General features: G+C 43.7%; 1 protein-coding gene across 1 annotated transcript; it reads right to left on the reverse strand.

The window, feature by feature from the left end:
- Positions 1-498: 498 nt before the first annotated feature.
- Positions 499-14,758, reverse strand: ANKRD39 (ankyrin repeat domain 39). The gene is made up of 4 exons (XM_090280361.1): positions 14,601-14,758; positions 10,099-10,202; positions 9,298-9,501; positions 499-1,360 (listed from the first exon to the last, which is right to left on the reverse strand). The coding sequence occupies exons 1-4, from the start codon at positions 14,686-14,688 to the stop codon at positions 1,217-1,219; spliced, it is 540 nt and encodes a 179-aa protein (XP_090136487.1). The 5' UTR covers positions 14,689-14,758; the 3' UTR covers positions 499-1,216.
- Between the last annotated feature and the right edge of the window lie 957 nt (positions 14,759-15,715).

A 15,715-nucleotide genomic window follows, 5' to 3' on the forward strand; every position in this document is an offset into this window, starting at 1 on the left:
ACCATGGTCGCTGGCTTGCTATATTCCCTCCTGACTCTTCCTGTAATTTTGTGTATGGACACATGTTTCTACAGACACGTTTTAAGAGGCATCATACTGTGATCACAGTTCAGGTTTCCCACAGTATCATACACCATTCCACTGCATTGCATTCAAATAATATGTTGACCAGAAGGTAGCCAGTCCCCTATCAGAGAGTACTCTGGTTATCTTCTTTTTTCACATTATACCCCAGATTCTAATGTGCATCTTTGTAAATGCCTCTGTAAATAAGCAGCTCTGTAGGTATGGGTGACTATTTCTCTAGGTAGCTACAGAGAAATCATATTATTGGCCCTATCTATTATTAATAGATACTGCCAAGCTGTCATCTACAGTGACTGTACCAATTTCCATGAACAGATACCAACAAAGTTAAGCAAAATGACAGTATGAAAGGAAAAAATATATACATGTAAAACAGAATCAATACCCAGATACATAAACAACTCCTATGAGTCAATAAAAAATAAAAAATTTTTAATGGGCAAAGGATATGGACAGGAAGTGCACAACAGACAGGTGTCAACTTCATTAGTAATCAGCAATTCAAAATACAACAAAGCAATATTACTTTTAAAGATATCAATTATTAAAATAAATGAAATTATGGCGTAAGAACATGCTGATCAGGTTTTGAGGAAGTGGGTGTTCTAATATATTGCTTGCAACATGCCCGGAACTCTCTCCAGGGCCTCCCCATATATTCAAGCTTCTAATCCCCACAGTGACTTGAGGTGGGCCCTATTATAATCATTCTCATCTTACAGGTGAGGAAACAGGGACAGAAAAGTACCTAGGCCAGTCAGAAGCTTTTAATTTGTTATATATTCCATGGTTTCTTCTAATATTTACATAGTTTTTTGTTTTTCAATTTAGGTCTTTAATCTACTTGAAATTTAATTTTGGGCATGGGATGAGGTAAGGCTATAACTTTATTTTTATTTAAGGCTATAATAATGTTTGCACGTGAATTAATTTAAAATAGGATCACCTGTCTAGACTTAAGCCCTTGCAGCCCCCAAATCTACTCCCTCATTTCAGTGGCCCAAACTGGGCTCTTCCTGGGTCTTCAGGCCTCGGTTTCCCACCGTGCAGCATGGATGCTGACCAGAGCTGGGGCTCGGAGACAGTCTATGCATCCTTGCACGGCAGCCTGAGACAGAAGGGTGGTGACTCAGCTGGCCAGCAGGTTCTGCAGGCCACTGTTGCGGGGCAGCAGGTCACATGCTAGTCGTGCCTTCCGATCCCGGACAGCTTTTAAGGCTGGGCTGTGTTGCAACAGGAGGGAGCAGATGTCCATGTGACCCTTCTCAGCAGCCTGTGGAGAAAGCAGCCTGAATCAAAAGTCACACCCTTACTGGGTCCTGCTCTTTCTTGCTCTACTTCTGGGGTTCTGTTGGTCCTCATGGAAATGGAGACACTGGCTATTTGAGAAGACTTCTCCTAATTCCTATCAAATCCCATGACTTGCATACAGATGGGTGGAGGACTCTAGTGACATTCTGGCAGTTAGCTTGAATTTTTGGTCCTTGTGTTCTTTGTTCAGTGGCCATTCTTCTTTGTCCAGGCTGCACACTAAAGACAAGTATAGAACCTTGAGTTTCTCAGTGTCGTACAAACATTCCAATCATCTATAGGGTGCTGGACACCATGAGCACAAGAGACATCAGACATGGCCCCTGCCCTCTGGGAGCTTTCAGATGAGCAGAGAAAAATGGGCCCAGGTTCCCAGCTTTCTCCTCTTCTCCTTTGAAATAGATGATCCCAATCTGGATATCAAATTCTAACCTATCTCCAAAAAATAACAGTTAAGTGATTTACATAAATTATCTAACTTTCACAATAACCATCAGAGGTGGGAACTATCGTTATTCTCATTACAAATATGAAGAAACTGAGGCTTATAAAAGTTAAGTGACTTGCCTAAGGTCACAAAGCTAGTGTGGTAGCTGGGGGATTCTAAAGCAGGTCTAGCCGACCTCGAAGTCTGAACTCTTAACAACTGTTATTCTACTATCTTCCCTACTTCCAAGAGACAAACCGATACTACAGGGGCTTTTGAGAGGTATCAAAATTAATATTAGTAGCAACCATCATCTCAAATTTGAATCCAAATCCTTTTTAGCAGGTCTTGATAATTAGAAACCCAGATTCTAAATTCTGTTGCCTCAATTGAGGCAGTATGTGAGCAACTGTGAAATGCACTCCCAGTAATTTTTTACCAAAACCAAAACAAGGGCAAACAAAGAAATCAATGTTTGCAAATAGTTTATTTATTTATTTATTTATTTATTTATTTAAAGTCAACATTTAAAATTATTATTATCTTTCTTTAGTCTCACCCAAGGACATTATTTCATTGCTTTTACAGAGTAAGGAAGGGAGAGAGAGAGAGAAATACTGATGTAAGAGAGAAACACTGACCAACTGCCCTCTCATATGCACCCTGACCACAGATCAAACCTGCAACCTAGGTATGTTCTCTGACAGGGAATCAGATCCATGATCTTTCAGTCTCTAGGACGATGCTCCAACCAAATGAGCCACAACAGCCAGGGAGCAAGTAGTTTATTTTTTAAAGAAACAATGAGAGGTCTAAGATGGCAATGGCGTAGGAAGATGTTGAACTCACCCCTTCCTGTGAGCACACTGAAATACATGCCACATGTAGGGAGAGCAATTCCTCATAAGATACAACTGAGGGCAGCTGAACAGTGTCTGCACAACAAATGACAAAGAGAAACCGTATGGAGAGGGCTGGGAAACACTGGGAGCCCTCCAAGATCTGTGGGAATTCCCCAGGGTCACAGTGCCAGTGAACACCATTGTCTGCATTTCACTCTACCTCCACAGGGCAGGCAGGAACTCTATCCAGGTACTCTGGCCTACATGCAAGGTCACTGCAGTGCGTTCCCAACCACACCACCCAGAGCCCACTTCAGTTCTGCACCAAGGGAGCAAGCAGGATCAACACGGCATTCCCACAAGCACCTGGCCTCCCCACCTGGAGCTGCTTATAGTGTGGGGTACTATAAGTGGCTGCCTGGCTCCAATAACCTGTCAAAACCACCTAGCACACACAGCCTACACAGAGGTTACTTCTCCATAAGGCCACTTTTTCAAGACTAGAAAAGACAGCTATTTTGTCTAATTATATAAATTAGAACATCAAACAAAATGAGAACATGAAGGAATATCTCTCAAGTGATGGAAAAAGAAAATCCCCAGAAAAAAATCTTAATGAAACCAGGTAAGTAATCGACCTGATAAAGAATTCAAAGAAATGGTTATAAGTATGCTCACCAAACTTCAGAGTAAAATAGAGGAACTTAGAAGACCTTCAACAAAGAGAATAATAAAGAACCAAGCAGCCCTGACAGGTGTAGCTCAGTTGGTTGGGCATTGTTCTGCAAAGTGAAAGGTCGCTGCTTCGATTCCTGGTCAGGGCACATGCAAAAGGCAGCCAATCAATGTTTCTCTCTCACATTGATGTTTCTATCCCTCTCTTCCTCTCTCCCTTCCCCTCTCTCTAAAAATAAACAAATAAAATCTTTTTTTAAAAAAGGAAAAGAACCAAGCAGACCTGAAGAATACAATAACTGAAATAAAAAATACATTAGAAGGAATCAACATCAGGTCAGCTAATACAGAAAAGTAGATCAGCAGCCTGGAAATCAGACTAGTGGAAATCAACCAATCAGAACAACAAAGAGAAAAAAATAATTTAAAAAAAATGAGAATAGTTTAAGGGACCTCAGGGAAAATATCAAGCACACAAGCATTCACATTATATGGTTCCCACAATGAGAAAGAAAGGAGCAAACTTTCCTAACCTGGGAAAGAAAACAGATATCCAGGTCCAGGAAGCACAAAGAGTTCCAAACAAAATGAATCCAAAAAGACCCACACCAAGATATACTGTAATTAAAACAGCAAAAGTTAAAAATAAAGAGACAGTAGTAAAGGCAACAAAAGGCAAACAACTTGTATAAATGGGAAACCCCAGAAGGCTATCTAGTGATTGCTCAGTAGAAACTGTACAGTCCAGAAGGAAGCAAGTGACAGGACATATTTAAAGTGCTAAAAGAAAGGCACCTACAACCTAGAAGACTTTACTAGGCAAGGCTATCATTCAGAATTGAAGGAGAGATAGTTTCCTGGACAAGCAAAAACTTATGTTCATCATCACTGAACCAGCTTTATAAGAAATGTTAAAGGGTCTTATCTAAGCAAAAAAGGAAATACGAGAAAGGAAAAAAATCTACAGATAAAGGCAAATATTTAATAAACACAGCAAATGAGCCATTTAAAAAGCTACTAAGATAGACAAAAGTACCAAACTCAACAAAAACCACAAGTAGTTAGAAAATACACAAAGCAAAATCAAAACATAAAGCATGGACTTCAGGCCAAGATGGAGGCTGAGACAGACATGCTGCATCTCCCTGCACAACTAAGAAGGAATACAACTACCTCAAAGCTAGAGACAACCAGAAGTTCCAGAAAATTGAGATGCATGTAAGTCCAACAAAGGTATAAAGAAGAAATACTCATCCAGACTGGTAGGAGGGGCAGAGCCGGGGCGGAAAGGACATGGTGTGGTGGCGGCAGTAGTGGCAGGCCAACAGAAAGTGCAGTCAAACATTTAAAAAAGTCAAGAGGGACATCTGGAGAGCACTCCCAGCACCAGACCGGACCACAAAGCTCACGGTTCCAACACCAGGGACAATAAAGCCTCATTGCTTCTGACTGCAAACCAGTGGAGGTTGAGGTGGAGGCAAAAACTGCCAGTCTCTCAGCAGAGTCCGCTTGTTTAAAGGGCCCCCACAGTCCTAGAACATCCGCAGACCTACCCATCCTGGAAACAATGGCCAGGGAAACAACTAGAGAGGCGCCAGTCCCATACAAAGTGGGAGAAGTGCCTGGAAAAGGAGCGAGTGCTGAGCAAGCGGCATTGTTCCCTCTCAGACCCCTCCCCAACATACAGCACCACAACTTGGTGAAACAGGTCACCCTCTACTGACGAGAAAACCTAAGGCTCTGCCCCTTACAATGTAATAGGAGCGACAGCTCTACTTAAGACACAGAGGCAAACAAACACAGGAGCCTGTCAAGATCAGGAGACAGAGAAGTATGGCCCAAAAGGGGGAATGGATCAAGGTTCCAGTAGGAGAACTAAGCAATGAGGAGACAGCCAACCTAACAGATGAAGAGTTCAAAACACTGGTGATAAAGATGCTCATAAACTTGACAGCTATGCTTAAGTATGGGAAACGCATAAGGGAAGAAGTGAAAGCTATGCTAAATGAAACGAAGAAAAAATCCACACAAAACCAATGGTGAAGGGAAGGAAACTGGGGTCCAAATCAATGATTTGGAACATAAGGAGGAAAACAGTCAACCAGTACAGAATGAGGAAACAAGAATTGAAAAAAATGAGGAGAGGCTTAGGAACCTCTGGGACACCTTTAAATGTGCCAACATCCAAACCACAGGGGTGCCAGAAGGAAAAGAGGAAGAGCAAGAAATTGAAAGCTTATGTGAGAAAATAATGAAGGAAAACTCCCCATATTTGGTGAAGGAAATAGACATACAAGTCCAGGAAGCATAGAAAGTCCCAAACAAGCTAAACCCAAAGAGGACCACACCAAGACATATCATAATTAATATGCCAATGGTGAAAGATAAAGAGAGAATCTTAAAAGCAGCAAGAGAAAAGCAGAGAGTTACCTACAAAGGGGTGCCTATAAGACTAATAGCTGATTTCTCAAAAGAAACTGCAGGCAAGAAGGGACTGGCAAGAAGTATTCAAGGTGATGAAAAGCAAGGACCTACAACCAGGATTACTCTATCCAGCAAAGCTATCATTTAGAATGGAAGGGCAGATAAAGTGATTCCCAGACAAGGTAAAGCTAAAGGAGTTCATCATCACCAAGCTATTATTACACAAAATGTCAAAGGGAGTTACTTAAGAAAAGATCAATGTTATGAACATTAAAATGACAACAAACTCACAACTATCAACAACTGAATCTAAAAAATAAGAACAAAATCCAACTAAGCAAACCAGAATAGGAACAGAATCATAGGTATGGGGATCATTTGGAGGGTTATCAGCTGGGAGGGGGAAGGGGATAAATGGGGAAATGGTACAGGGATTAAGAAGCATAATTGATAAATACAACATAGACAAGGGGAAGTTAAGAATAATATAGGAAAGGGTGAAGCCAAAGAACGTATATGCACAACCCATGGACATGAACTAAGCGGGGGTGGGATTGCTGGAGGGAAGGTGGGTACTGGGCAGAGGGGAGCAAAGGGGAAAAAATTGAAACTACTGTAACAACATAATCAATAAAATATACTTAAAAATTTTTAAAAATAAAATCATCGCTCTTGGGGAAAATCAGGTGGGAACAAGAAAGTAATAAATTTACATACCTATCCAATAAATTTGCATAAACCACTTCTCCAAGATGCATAAAAAATAGGTAGAGCACTTCCAGTCAAGATGGAGGATATGTAAATACAGCTCACCTCCTAGCACAACCCCATCAAGATTACCAGTAAACTACAAATAACCATCACACAGAACCATCTGAAATCTAGTTGAATGTAAGTCACACAACTACAGAACTAAAGAAACCACATCCATCCAGACTGGTAGAAGATGCAGAGATGCAGAACAGACTGGTCCCACATCCATGTGTGGAAGATAAAAATTCAGGAGGGATATCTCTGGAGCAAAGAGTCACGGCCCCACACCAGGCCCCCAGCCCGGGGTTCCAGTGCCAGAAACATAAGTCCCCATGACTTCTGGCTGTCAAAACCAGTGGGGTTTGAGTTGGTGAAAGGAACTACTGGATTCCCACTCAGTGCCTCTTAATGGCTGGTCTCGGCTCAGGCTTCACATCTTCCTAATTCCTCTCAAACAAGCAACAACCAGCGTCAACGAGCCCCCAGCCCACATACCTCTGGCTAAACAGCCCCGCGCCTGGCACTAGCAGCAACCAGCTTTGGATCACAGTTTGGCTTCACCTGGGAATCTCCATGCCCAGCACAAGTAGCAGCCATCTGCAGGTTGCTTTGTAGCTCATCCTGGGTGGCCCTGGATAGAACACAGGTGGGGGTGACCCTGGCCTACAGCACCTGGGAAACCCCAGAGCCTGCACACCCAGTGGACAACTACAGACCACGTCAGAGCACCACCACCCTGCCCCTGCACAGCTGATCCTCCATGGAGGGTGGAGGTTGGTGGTCAGTGGTCACAGCCAGTCCTTGCAGCTGACTGGCATGAGTAAATCCCTCCCATTGATCTGCCAACAGCAATCAAGGCTGAACTACAAAAGAAAGGTGTCCTCAGCCCACACAGAGGGCACACCTCGAGTACCCAGCTTGGGTGAGAGTGGAGGCTGTGCCACTGGATCCCACAGGACAGTTTCTACATTAGGTCACGCTATCAAGACAGGGATTCATAGCAGCTCTACCGAATACACAGAAACAAACACAAGGATGCTGCCGAAAGGAGGCAACAAAGAAATATGCCCCGAATGAAAGAGCAGATCAAAACTCCAGAAAAAAGAACTAAATAAAATGGAAATGAGCAATTTATCAGATGCACAATTCAAAACACTGTTTATATGGATGCTCAAGGAACTTAGTGAGGACCTCAACAGCCTAAAAAATAGCCAGGCAGAAACTAAGGATATACTAATGGAAATAAAAGAACAATTTAGAGGGAATGAAGAGTAGAATGGATGAAGCTAACAATCAAAGCAATGCTATGGAACATAAGGAAACAAAAAAGCAACCAATCAGAACAAGAAGAAAAAAAAATTTTTTAAACCAAGGATAGTGTAAGGAGCCTCTGGGACAACTTTCAGTGTACCGACATTCACATCATAGGGGTACCAGAAGGAGAAGAGAAAGAACAAGAAATTGGTAACCTGTTTATAAAAATAATAAAAGAAAACTTTCCTAATTTGGTGAAGTCCAGGAAGCACAGAGTCCTAAACAGATGAACACAAGCAGGCCAGCACTAAGACACATCATAATTAAAATGCCGAAGTTTAAAGATAAAGAGATCCTTAAAAGCAGCAAGAGAAACGAAGTTAGTTACCTACAGGGGAGTTCCCATAAGACTATCAGCTAATTTCTCAAAAGAAACTTTGCAGGCTAGAAGGAATTGGCAAGAAGTATTCAAAGTTATGAAGAGCAGGGACCTACAGCCAAGATTGTTCTACCCAACAAAGCTACCATTTAGAATGGAAGTGTAGATAAAGAGCTTCCCAGACAATAAAAACTAAAGGATCACCATCACCAAACCATTATTATACAAAATGTTAAAGGGACTTATTTAAAAAAAAGAAAAAGATCAAAACTATGAACAATAAAATGGCGATAAATACATACATACCAACAACTGAATCTAAAAAATCTAAATAAGCAAGGAGAACAGAGACAGAATCATGGATACAGAGCATTTTGATGGTTGCCAGATGGGACAGGGTTTGGGGGCATGGGTGAAGAGGTGAGGGGATTAAGAAGTACAAATAGTTACAGAATAGTCATGGGGATGTAAAGTATAGTATAGGGAATAGAGAAGCCAAAAAACTTATATGCCTGACCCAAGGACAGGAACAAAGTGGTGGGGATTGCCTGAGGGAGTGGGGAACGCTGGGGGTGGGGTGGGGGGGGCGGCAAATGGGCAAAAATTGGGACAACTGTAATAGCATAATCAATAAAATATAATTTAAAAGAAAAAATGGGTAAAAATTATGCTTTAAGAGAGGGATCTAGAAGACTGAGGGACTAGGGTCAGGGGTTGAAGGAAGTTTCATTTTCACAGTACACTATCTTATAGTCCTCAAACTGTCTGCCCTGTGTAGGTATTTCTAGTCAGAAGTTTAATGAAATGATTTGTCTAGCTATAGCATGGAGAGTGGACTTTAGGAACAGGTGAGAGTAGGTGTAACTTTCTGTTTCAAGGAACAATTATGTAGAAAAGCATTCAGACATGTCACTAAAGGAAAAACAATTAAAATGACACTACATTTAATTCCAATTTACATGCACAGGAAAAATGCTGAAAAATTACACATTAATCCTAAAGTGATGAAAGTGAACAGTGAGATTACAGATGATTTTTGTGTTCTACTTTACACTTTTCTGTTTCCCCCATGTTTCCTACAGTGAACACACTGTGCCTTTTATAATGACAAAGAACAGGTTTTTGTAGCGGGAGAGGAGGCATACCTTATGTAGACTAGTCATGCCATCATCATCCACCAGCCTGGGGTTGGACCCATGTGAGAGCAGAAGCCGTGCAATCTCCGTGTGCCCACAGTAGCTGGCCCGGTGCAGGGCAGTGGCACCCCCATGTGTCTGGGCATCACACTTGGCCCCATTTTCCAGCAGGAACTGGCATACCGCGTAGTGCCCATTGCGGCTGGCATAGTGCTGCAGGAACAGAGACTGAGATCAGACAGCAGAATTGGGCAGGTGACTTTGGGGGTGGGGGACAGCAATTGGCCCTGGATCCTCCAGGGGGCTACTTCCATCAGCTGTGTGACCTGGACAAATGTCTTCATGTCTGGCATCAGTTTCCTCAATTATTTCTACCTCACATGGGTGTTATGAAAATCAAATTAAATGAGTAATGTAAAGCTCTTATACTAATTAAAAAACCAAGGTCACATAACACTTAAAAGAGAAACCCTGCCCTGCCTGCTGTGGCTCAGTGGGTTAGGCATCTTCCCAAAAAGTGAAAGGTCAACAGTTCGATTCCCCGTCAGGGCACAGGCCTGGGTTACCAGCTAGGTCCTCGGCTGGGGGCGTACGAGAGGCAACTGATCAATGTATCTCTCACACATTGATGTTTCTCTCCTCTCTTTATCATTCCCTTCCCCTCTCTCTAAATATAAATACAATCTTAAAATAGAGAGAGAGAAACCCTGCTGGGAGGGAAGAAAGGAAGGGAGAAGGCAAAGGTAAACTTCAATCTCTCTCAGAGAGCAGGGGTCCCCAAGCTGTGACCCCAAGTTCCTCCCAACTCACCAGAGCGGTGTAGCCAGCCAAATCCGGCTGACTAGGGTCCACTGCCTGCTGAATTAAATACTTCACTCGGCCCAGGTCTCCATTCAGGGCTGCTGACCAGATTCCTGTGGAAAGACAACCAAAGTACTGAATCCTCAGTACTGAGGATTTTAATGTTTCCTTTACCTCGTGACCTTTTTTTCATCCAGAAAACCGGTGAGAAATGGGTGCCTAGTTAATATTCATTCAACAAATATTAACTGAGCACTTCCTATGTGCCAAGGATTGTCCTAGGTGCTGGCGACATAGCTGTGAACCAGACAATGAGCTTGTTGACCAGGGCAGGAAGACCAGGCAGACACAGAAATCCCTTCTCCCCACTTCAAACACACGAATGTTGGGTAATGTTCAAAATGTTTGAGGAGCACAGAGCTCCGAGAAGCACAGAGCATGTAAGCCGTGGCCTGCAGCCTATGCCCCGTGCTACCTGGGCACTGCACTCAGGCCCCAAATCTGCTTCTCAGTGTGTAAATTCACAGAGAAATAGGAATGGGTAACAACAGAAAATTGTACTGGAACAGTGGGAATCAGAAGTTTTGTACAGGAAGCTTTGGGAGATGTTGTTTACTATAATCTGCCTGAAACTGGTACAAAATTGAACAAACAGGATGAGTTTGATTCTTTGGAAAGTGTGAAAGTGGCTAGTGAACTCTATTTTCCTCTAACAGGAGAAGTAACTGAAATTAATAAAGCTCTTGCAGAAAATTCAGGACTTGTCAACAAAGCTTGTTACAAAGATGGTTGGCTGATCAAGATGACACAGAATAACCCTTTGGAACTAGATGAACTAATGAATGAAGAAGCATATGACAAATACATAAATCTCTTGGAGTGAAAATAAAGTAGTATGAAACAACTTAATCTAGCATAGTTGTCTTAAATAGCGGTGGACAGAAGTTTTAAAACAGCAACTTTTAGTCATTCCAATGGAAAAAGAAACTACAATCATGCTACTGGAGTAAAATACCCCTTAACTTTCTTTGCAGATAAACACAATTTGCAACTTTTTTTACAACACCCTATGATTTTGGGGCTAGGCGACAGTTATAATACTCAGAATTTCTGAAATTATCTATGGTGAAATATAGTTATAAAAATTATGTATTTCAAGGATAACATTGCTATCTTAAGCCTTATATAATATTGTAATTTGTTTACATTAGTCTCTAGATTTGGGTCAAAAACATAACTAACTTTCCATGGGAAATAACTGGCAGTGGCTTAAAGTTTTTGTTAGTTGTTACAGTGTCAGATGATGAACAATGCCATCTTAATTTCACAATATATTAAGTTTGCTAGTGCTACTTTTGTACAGTGAAGCAGCAGCCTTGCAGGAAAACAAGAAAGTTTAATAATAAAACACTAAGCTTCTTCATTAAAAAAATAATAAAATGAAATGTTTGAATACAGTTAAATTCAAAAACAAGAAAAGGACACTGCCAGGTACCACTTCAAACAGAACAAGGTGAAAACCACAGCCAAAGTGGTGAGTAAGCACTGCACTGTAAGATTCAGAATCCTCAGAACTAGACATACACCTCAGGGGCTCTGGTTCCTATGTGTAACCAGAGTCTGGAGCAAAAACTGCAAGCCACATGTGTGGCAGGGAACTAGATAAGACTCTGTGCACAAAGCCAGGAGGTAGCACATCACGGATAAACTGGGACTGAAAAATCTCTGCTCTCCTACCCTAAGTAGCAGCAGGAAGCAAGCCACCGTGCCCAGGCCCTTTACTCTTTCAGAAAATATTTACTGAATGCTTACCATACATCTGGCACTAGTCTGAGTACTAAGGGTCAGCTGAGAAAAAAACCCTCTCCCCCAATTTTTGACTTATGGAACTTATACACATGCACATACATGAAATAAGTCAGATGTTGCTTAGTGCTATGAAGAAAATTAAAGCAGAGAAGGGGTATTGGCGGTGGTCAGGGATGGCATCTCTGACAAGGTAACATTTGAACAGAAACCTAAAAGAAATGAGAAACAGCACCATTTGAATAGGTGTGAGAAGAGAGTAAAGGCAGAAAAAACTAAAAAATCAGATGCCCTGACCTATGCAACTCGGTGGTATGGGACTTATATCTACCTACATTAGCCTTGGAAGCAAATCCCCTACTCTAAGAATCTGTCATAAAACTGATCCAGACAAGTGAACCCTGTAAGAGCCAGGCAGAGGCAACTTTTAAAAATGCCTCATAAGCCCTGGCCAGTGTGGCTCACTTGGTTGGAGCAATGTCCCATAGGATTATGGGTTTGATTCCTGGTCAGGGCACATGCATGGGTTGCAGAATCAGTTCCTGATTGGGGTGCATACAGGAGGCAACTGACTGATGTTTCTCTCTCACATCGATGTTTCTCTCCCTCTCTCTTCCTCCCTTCCCTTGTCTCTGAAATCAATAAACATGTCCTTGGGTAAGAATAAAAAATATAAATTAATTTTTAAAAAGTGGCCCATTAGACCTGGCTGGTATGGCTCAGTGGATTGAATGGCAGTCTGTGAACCAAGGGGTCGCCAGTTTGATTCCCAACCAGGGCACATGCCTGGGTTGCGGGCCAGGTCCCCAGTTGGGGGCATGCAAGAGGCAACCACACACTGATGTTTCTCTCCCTCTCTTTCTCCCTCCCTTCCCCTCTCTTTAAAAATAAATAAATAAAATCTTAAAAAAAAAAGAAACTAGAAGTCACTATATAAAAAGTGGAATCATTAAAATAAAACAACAATATATAATTCAACAGTACTGCAGACCCAGCTGAAAAGAGAATTAATGATTTCAAAATCACCCAGAATGAGGAATGGTAAAAAGAAAAATATTAAAGGGGTAAAGAAACACAAAGACAGAACGTACCAAAATAGGTCTAACACAGGTTTAAAAATTAACACAAAAACTGGATAGAGTGGCAGAAAGGAAATGTTTTAAGAGGTAGCACCTGAGAATTATCCTGAAATAAAGACAACAATGAATTCTCAGATGAAAAACCACATTACATCCCAAAGAGGATTAACAAAAAAAAATCTGGCATGGTGAAATTACTGAGCATCAAGAATAAAAAAAGCCCTGGCTGGTGGGACTCAGTTGGTTGGGCATCATCCAGCAAATCAAAAGGTCACTAATTCAATTCCTGGTCAAAGCACATGCCTGTATTCTGCATCTGGTCCCCCTTTGGGGTATGTACAAGAGACACCCAATTGATATTTCTCTCTCACATGGAGGTTTCTCTCCCTCTCTTTCTCCCTCCCTTCCCCTCTCTCTAAAAATAAATAAACAAAATATTTAAAAGAAAAAGAATTAAAGTTACCAAAAAGAAAAAATTCTCACCTACTAAAGAATTATAATCAGATTGTCAGAATTCTTAGCAGCAGCAGCAGGTAAAGAGAATAAAGGAATATTTCCAAAGGACTGAGGGGGAAAAAATAACTGTCAGCCTAGACTGTTATACCAGCTAAGCCACCCTTCAACTGTGTGAGTGTGTGTGTGTGCACAGGCGTGTGCGTGTAGTAGGGAAGCATGCTCACTGAAAAAAATTATTAAAGGATATACTTCAGGAAAAAAAAAAATGAACCCAGAAGGAAGATATAAAGAAAAAATATCCACACGATAAAAAATATAAGGATATTTTCCCTGTGTGCAAAATAGATAATAAATGAACACGCAAACAAAACACAGGCACACCTCCTTGTATTGCACTTCACCTTATTGCACCTCACAGATGTTGTATATTTTACAGATTGAAGGGAAGGCCCTTCCACAATAAAGAGATTACAATTCGCTTTATTGAGAAACTCCCTTTTTACAGTGGTCTGGAATCAAACCTGCAATATCTGTGAGATGTGCCCGTAATGTCAGATTGTAAAAATTGCTCTGATGAAAGCAAGCTGACGTATCAGAGTAACCTGGAGGGGAAAGGGCCCTTCTTTGCATAGGACAATGTGGGCCCGATAATTCCATTATACAGAGCTGTCCTGTGCCTTGTGGGCTGCATGCAGTATTCCTGATCTCTACCTACTAGAGGCCCTGTAGCACCCTCCCAGATGTAACCACCGAAATGTCCCTAGACATTGCCAGCGGGCAGAACTGTCCCAGCTGAGACCTACCACTCAGATCCGTTAAGGAACAGTGGAGAGGCAGAGGAAAGAAGGCAGGTGCGAAAAGTGTTACTCCTCTGGGCTCCACGGGTAAGGAGACCATCGCCAGCCCTCGAGGACCACCGTGGCTGTGAATAACACACACACGGCCTACACAGAGGCTCAGAAACGTCAGTTCCCCGCACAGGGCGGCTGCCTGCCCCGCAGCTCCATCCGCCTCCTGGGCGCAGATTCCCCAGGGGCCCGGCTCTGACACACAAGCAGCCCAGCTTCCCTCCCTGCGTGCCGGTCGGCGTTTCCAGTGGCAGAGCTCGTGCCAGGCCCGCGAGCCGCCGACCGCCACTTCGGGTCGCCTCCGGCTCCGCGTCTGTCTCACCCCTCTCGAAATCCATCTCGTCCAGCGTCTGCCGCACCCCCGAGTGAGTGCAGCAGGGATCGTCCACACAGGGACGGGTAGCCGCCATGCCCGCCACGGCACCACCGGCCTGTAGGGAAGGCACCGCCTGGCCGTCCGCGGCACCTGACCAGACGGCGTCCGTGGTCCCTACGTCCAATCAGGCGCCCGGCTCTCACGCGAGAGCCAATCGGGCGGCGGGGCGGGACCCAGGCTGCGCGACCCTCTCGGGATGGCCGCAAGGGGGCGCCCCAGGCTCAGCAGAGGCTGCGGCGCCTAAGACCCAGGACCAACTGCCCAGGCAGGGAGCCCGCAGAGGGGTGGGCGCGAGGCGGGACACTTGTGTGTCGTTCGTCAGAGCCAGTCCTCCAGGGGCCTGTCTCCTCGTCCCTTGGGCTCCCAGGGCAGGGAGGAGACGCCTGCAGGTCCTTCCCCACCTTCCCCGCAACGACCCAGCCCCAGGAAGACAGCTCACCGCAGCCACTTCAAAGGCCTCAGGACACCCTCCTCCAGCTCTTCTGGTCCACTAGGGCCTGTATTTTTGTGTGTGTGTGCCCTGACCGGGAATCCAACGGCGACCTTTCGGTTCGCAGATCCGGCGCTCAAACGACTGAACCACAGCGGCCAGGGATCGGCCTAATTTCTTGAAAGCCCATGGGAGCCAAGTGCCACCAAGGGCAACGGTAAACCGAGCGAGAAAAGGGCCTTGGGTTGTGTGGACCCACCCCATCCCACAGTGAGCGCCTAGGACACCCAGGACTGCAGCCTCTACTGGCCACAGCAGACCCCCAGACCAGTCACGTGTACAGGACACTTCACTTGCACAGCCTGTCTGTGGGCAATTTACACAATCCAGGCTGGTTCCTTTTTTAATTATAAATATCTGCGCCCTGTACCACTCCTTCCAAAGGACAGTGGCTTGGTGTACACTAGGTGACCTGGGTCGTGTCATGTCCCGTGAAGCTAAAGCATTCCTGGGAGTAAAGGCTGAAAATAACCTTTCCTCCCGCTAAGATCCTTGGGAGCCCCAGTCACAGCCAGTGCGCACAACCTTCGGCGGTTTCCAGGAAGTTCCCCTCCTTCCACCCTCACTCCCA

Source organism: Furipterus horrens, unplaced genomic scaffold (genome assembly GCF_987537825.1).
Source record: "Furipterus horrens unplaced genomic scaffold, mFurHor1.1.pri manual_scaffold_6, whole genome shotgun sequence".
Lineage (NCBI taxonomy): Eukaryota > Metazoa > Chordata > Mammalia > Chiroptera > Furipteridae > Furipterus > Furipterus horrens.